The sequence below is a fragment of the Pteropus alecto genome, unplaced genomic scaffold, assembly GCF_000325575.1.
Source record: "Pteropus alecto unplaced genomic scaffold, ASM32557v1 scaffold398, whole genome shotgun sequence".
Classification (NCBI taxonomy): domain Eukaryota; kingdom Metazoa; phylum Chordata; class Mammalia; order Chiroptera; family Pteropodidae; genus Pteropus; species Pteropus alecto.
This window is the reverse complement of record NW_006442497.1, coordinates 245,802-252,031: the sequence shown is the minus strand read 5'-3', so window position 1 is coordinate 252,031 and position 6,230 is coordinate 245,802. Positions and strand designations below refer to the sequence as shown.

Sequence of the window (6,230 nt, the reverse complement as noted above, 5' to 3'; positions counted from 1 at the left end):
TTATTGACAACCATCAATACTGTGGATCTTGGGTGGGGCCTGGGCATCTATATAAGTTCCTTGTACTTGGCCAGGTTTGAGGAAGCATTAGTCTAGGTTCCTTGAGTATAGGGTCAATAGCATGTGTGAGAGGAACTCAGACTCATGGGGATGCTCTGTTCAGAGTCAACGGTGTGATATGTGGATGTTGAAGTGTGACCTTAGGTTGCATTAAGAGGAGTATATGGTATAGCACAATGGAGGTGACAATTCCGCCCTCCTCCATCTAGGCCTCAACACTCCTCACATACCGTGGGCCTTATATACTGAGGACACTAACCCACAGAGTGTCCAGAGGTGGTAACCAGGCTTAGGAGAGGACTGGAAACTGTGCCTTGCAAGAAAAGGTGTAGGGACTAAGATTGAGGAAGGTGACATTTCTTCAGATATCTGCAGAACTACTTGTGAAAGAGAGCAGCTTCCTTCTGTGGCCTCAGGGGCAGAACTGGGGTATATGGGGCAATATAAGGAGAAAAGCTTTGATTTAGCACAAGGAAATTTCTAATTATTAAAGCTTTCTTAATTGGTTCGTTGGCTATATATAGGAGAGATTGACCAAATTATTGCCAGGAAAACTGCTGAGAGGATTCCAAGCCTGGGATGGAGGTGGGACTACATGATGTCTGAACTTCCCTTTACCATAGGATCCCAGGATACTAACATGTTCAGTTAGGAAGTACCTGGACTTCCAGAAACATTTTTTTTATGTCATGTTTAGAGCAATATGAACACCTTTTTCAAACTTTGTGGTTTTTCATTTTTGAATTCTGTGGAGAAGCTGAACCCTCAGGATCTATGTATTAAGCATTCAGTGAGGGTGGAGTGGGCTGTTCGGTGGTGTGTGTGTATGTATTTTGTATGCGTGTGTATGTGTATGTGTGTGCATATGTGTGTGTGTGTATGTGCAGGTGCATGCACTCTCATATGCAGCTGTGCTCCTGGGCTGGCCCCTCGGCGACGTGCTTAGGCTTGTTTCTGTCCCCAGAGAGCCAGGACAATCTTGGAGTTTGAGAAAATGTTGCCAGAATGGTTGAGGAGCAGATTCCGGATGGGAGAGCTGTGTAAAGTAGCAGAGGAAGATTTCCGGCTGTGTCTGCGGTAAGAGAGGGAGAAGGGCCCTTTGGCAGTAGTCTTTGGGTGGGTGAAGAGAGCCGAGTCGGGGAATGCTAGAGAATGCTAGCCATGGTCTGTTCTAGACTCCTCAAAAGATGGAATTTGCTCTTTCGGGGTTGCTGGCTCTGGGACAAGTCTTCCTGAGCTTTGGAAGGGAGAGGAAAGGACTGCCAGAAGTAGGTCCCTTCTCTGCCATTTTGCGGGGCTTTAACAGCCTCTCCCTCTCCAGTGTCTGGTTTAGAAAAGATCTTCCAGCCTGGAACAATTTGTCCTTCTGTCTACCTTATGCAGGTTATGTGACACTAGGGGACCCAAGGCACAATTTGTTGCTGGCAAATGAAAATGACAGCTCCTTTTGACAGATATCAAGCTTTTAGCTTTTTAAAAAGTATTTGCACATGCCATGACCATCTTTTTTATGAACCCACATCTTCCTACCCCCACCTGACTGGCTGACCCTACAGACTAGCTCCATTGAGTATAACTGTACCTAAACCAACTTCTCTGACTGAAATTCCCACACTGCCCCAGGAACCATTATTTCCAACTGTCATCGTTATTCTAACAAAATCTCTAATTCTGACACTCTTGCTCTAGAGATGTTCTCTGAATGTGAACTTTAGCCAAACTATCACCTCCAGCTGTAACCCAGCACTAGACACAGCCCACTCTTTTGGGGTTTGAAGCCTAACCACCTTTTAGTGCAGCTTTAACCCTAGTTAACCATCTATGAGTTTAACCCTTATGTACTTACATCTTAGCTGGGGCCCTCCTCCCCTCTGCCCCTCCCTCTTTCCCCAAGGACTACCTCTTCAGTCAAGCACGTTGCTGCCGTCTGAAGTTGTCCCCTTTACACCTCTCTGAGTTTCTGGGACCCACATACACTGGGAGGAGACTGATCCTTAAAGGCCTGGGAAAATGGGGACTTGGGAAGATTTCAAACCCTAACAATGCCAACGCGACTGTCTGGGGCGGGAGTGCTCTTGATTCCTGGGACAGACAGAAGGGGAACCGTCTAGGACACCCCAAATATCCTGCTGTTTGTATTTAATGAGATGCAGTTGTGAAATAGTGAGAATGATTATCACACACCTGTAGGATCAACGAGGTGAAGTGGACTGAATGGAAAACACATGTCTCCTTCCTCAATGAAGATCCGGGTCCTGTGAGACGGACAGGTACTACTGCTGTCAGAAAGTGTGATGACCACTCCTATCTGACCATGTGACTTTGGGAAAATGAAGTTTGAGGGCCCTGATCTTCCCCCATCCTATGGGAGGGTTGAATTAAATTGATTCTCAGGTCCCTTCCAGCTCTTTTTATAACCCTTGTTGGAATAACTTCTAAAAATCAGATGATGAAAAAAAAAGAAAAAACCCTAATGATGTACCAAGAATGGAAACACATCTTGTAGAGTGCTTTATTTCTAAAATAGTGTTTTGTTTCTTAAAAAAGCAGATTTCAACAAAATCCAAGATTCTTCCAGGAGCAACAGCAAAATCACCCTCAACGCATTTGAAGAACTAGATGAATTTCCGGAAACTTCGGTATAGAAGCAGAATCCAGAGCTAGTGTGAGCATGGGCCGTCTGATGCTGCAGGCTGGATCCTGCTGTGATGGCTTTGCGGACTGATGGAAGCTGGCTCTGGCGACTTAGAAACGGAAAACACCCTGACGCTGAGTGGTGGCTAAACTGAGAGGCAGTTGCCAGTTTGAGTGGGAAACATCCTGGATTTTGTTACTTGGCAAAGAGTTTGTGTAAACCTATGGCCAGCAGTCCTGAGCCTGGAGGCCTGGAAATCCTGGGTGGAGTCCAGCTGCTGGTCACCAATTGCAGGTCAGCTTAGCTGAGAGAGGGCCGTTAGGGAAGGGGCAGGGGCCGGAGGAGGAGAACCTTCTTCTTGCCAACATATTTTTGATAGCCTCCAGCCCTAGGCCACAAGTTCCACTGTCTCCTCTATGTGACTGGGTCTCCGGAATTTAAGGGACTCTTGATCCTATCCCAGAATGTACAGGCGACTGGGCTAAGTCCACAGTTCTGAGGGAGGAGGGGAGCGAGTTACGGAAATGCCCTTCCGGAGCCTTCAGGGAACAGAAACTACCCTTGGAATGAGTGCTCCTTGGCACCCCAAGGCTCAAACTGTCTCAAAGTGAGAGACGTTTTTAGTAGTGTAATTAACACAGGTTTTATTTTTAATAGAGAAAAAAACATTTCAATTTTAAATGAAAAACTTACTTAAGATGAAGTACATGATTTTAAAAGTTGAGAAGTAGATTTTAGGATTTGAGACTGGATGTAAGTATTATGTACTTGGCCTCAGGGTGGCTGAAGCAAGGACAAAAAGCTTTTCTTTACACACACAAAAGGCCATATGAGATACTCCAGGCAGGGCCACTGAGATCTGGGTGAAAGAGCTTGGCTCTTTTCCTTGTCCTGGCCGTCCAATAGTGCATGCCTCCGAGCTGGGATTGTGGCTTCATCTGAAACAGAAATAGCAGCTGCTCTATTTATATAGTCTTAAACCTCAGAGATAACTATTACATACTAGTATTTCTCATTGGAGGAATTTAACAAAATACCTGAATGCTCTGGTATTAAATGTTTTTGTTAACTGTGAATTTGGAAGCTGAGGAAAACGTATGTGAGAAAGGAGCATATGCCAAAATATGGGCTTTATTTTTAGATCCTCGTCCTCTGATTTTCTCCCCCTGAAATTATACAGAGTCAGTTTGGGGGCAGAGGTAAAGTGGAGATGGAAGAAATGTTCTAGATTACTGGAGCCTAAGCAACCCGAAAATCCACTCTGCCTCAGTTATCTGGTAAAAGGATTCACGTAGGAATTTTTGAGGTGGAATCATAAAGCTATTAATAATGAATTTTAATTTTAAGAGGCACAAAAATAAATTTGGTCTTTAGACAACTTGGCAATTGGCTAGTTAATTTGACTTGAGGCACACTGAGGCGTGTAGGCCAGGCAGTCCCTCTGGGCCCGTTTCTCTGCTCTGGACTGTTCTGTGTGCCAGCTTACTTGGGTAGGGAGAAATGTGGGCCCCTGATGAGCTGGGTCAAGGAAAGATGGGATGGGTTGAGGATGCAGCCTGAGAATTGCACAAACTGAGGCAGCCTCTGCACTCCCAGCTCACTCAAGAGCCAACCAGAGTTCTAAATGGCAGCGGTCAGTCCAAGCTCAAGTGTGAGCAGGGAAGCAGGGACTAGGCATGTCCTCTGGAAAAGGGAAGATATGGGGGGGATTGTCATGGAGGCAGGAGGAGCCGATGTGTTCCAGATGGGCAGAGCTAGTGCCAAAGATTGGAAATGTCAGGGAGAAAGATTTTGGTTCAACTCAATCCAGCAGCTGCTCCAGGTATTGCAGATGTTTAAGTGGAAGCTGGTTACACACTTATTAGGGATGTTGTTAAAGATCACAATCAGATAAATTTTAAGGTCCTTTTAGCCTTGAGATCAGCATCCTGTATCTGGAGTTACCTACTTACATATATCCAGAACAGATGTTCTTGTTGGAAGGGCAGCCATTTGGATCCATAGCTCTGTGCTCTACACTGTTTGGAGCTGGGAATTCCAGAATTGCTTTGACTTGGATATGAATGAATAAAGCCATTTCCATTTCCTGCTTGAACAAAAACTGGGAGGTTAGGCAAATAGAAATAAGTAATGGGATCTTTGTCTTCTCACATGTATGAAGAGCTGTGCTCTATGGATCTGGATGGAATTTGTTGGCAGGACCATTTTCTGTATTGGATATTCATCTTCCAAAGGCTTTTAGCCTGGATGGTCTGAGCCTAAGTAGTTTACCAAGACAAAGGGAAGCATATTATATTACACCTAGAGACTAAAGCTTGTAAAGGAAGCGGACTTGTTCAAAGTCATGCAGGACGTCATATTAGAGATTTTGAAGCTGGAGTGTTCTGATTCTTGGACTACACACACACACACACACACACACAGATATTTAGCACAGTTAGTCAGTAAATTTGAGTCTGCTTCGTGGTTGGCACATGTCAGGGGGCTAGGGCTTTTTGCTCAGATGATTCATGCTGACAGTCTACATTGTCCCTATGATCTTTATGACAGGTTTAAAACTCTAGTGTGCATACGAGTGTGCACGAAACCACACACACACACACACACACATACACCACACTGAATCCATGAATGTATCAGGACTCCATAATTTACATTTCAGTAATTTAGGGGAAGGCATTTTCCAAGGATGAAATATCCCATTCTCAGATAATGGTTTTGGCTGGAAATTTTCCTTTAGCTAAATTCTGCCTCAGGAAGAATCCATTATTCTAGACAATATATGATGTATCTGTTTAGAATAAAAATGGTGCTTACCTTCCTCCCTGGGATATAGGAGAAGGTGTCTGAGGTTGTACTGTGAAGTCATTAAGCTCTTAAAAGGCTCTTACCTGGTAGAGTCCTGTATTACTGATGTTCCCTTTCTTCCTCAAGGCCTGGGCAACTGTGTCTTGCTCTGGGCAGGGCCCAGATGAGCCATCACCCAGGCCTATGAGCCATACTTGATTTCTGCATTGATTTACCTGTTTTTACTGTGATCTTGGTCCCAAACACAGAGTTGTCACCTTCTTCTCATCTAATGTGTCTGATCCTTGTAAATTCTAATTTACATACTCGTTCTTAGTGTGTGTGAAACTCTATGTTCAAGAAAGAAGTCATAGAGTAAGAACATTTTAGTGCCATCGAAGAAATGCTTTTATGATTCCTAATAAATATTTATTTTGCCATGTTATGATTGTGTTTTATCCTTGTCTTAGGTGTGCCAATATAAAGGCCTACTAGAAATCCTAGAGTGTTACTTGACATGAGTGGATAAAGGGAAGGCCACTTTTTGTACCTGAAGCATTATTATTGGTTGCAGCTCAGGGACAAAGCCAGCACATTAAGCCATGTCATCTTTGTACAGTGTTTACATCTCAAAGTGCATTCACATCTAGTACCCCATTGGAACCACTCGACAACTCTGTAAGCAGTTTCAATTAAAGGAGACTCAGGGAGTTCAATGACATGTCCAAAGAATCACAGCCAGAAAATG

At 44.2% G+C, this 6,230-nt stretch overlaps 1 protein-coding gene across 2 annotated transcripts in view; it reads left to right on the top strand.

Annotated features, from left to right (window-relative positions):
* Positions 1–2,754, top strand: part of TRPV3 (transient receptor potential cation channel subfamily V member 3) — a 29,972-nt gene extending 27,218 nt beyond the window's left edge. Inside the window, exons 16-18 of one of the 2 annotated variants that reach the window (XM_006922194.1) lie at positions 1,025–1,137; positions 2,251–2,330; positions 2,611–2,754. In XM_006922194.1, coding sequence (XP_006922256.1) covers positions 1,025–1,137; positions 2,251–2,330; positions 2,611–2,705 — 288 coding nt within the window. In that variant the 3' untranslated portion in view covers positions 2,706–2,754. Of the gene's footprint in view, positions 1–1,024; positions 1,138–2,250; positions 2,331–2,607 lie in introns of both variants that reach the window. The other variant, XM_006922193.1, reaches the window with a different exon arrangement.
* Positions 2,755–6,230: the final 3,476 nt, after the last annotated feature.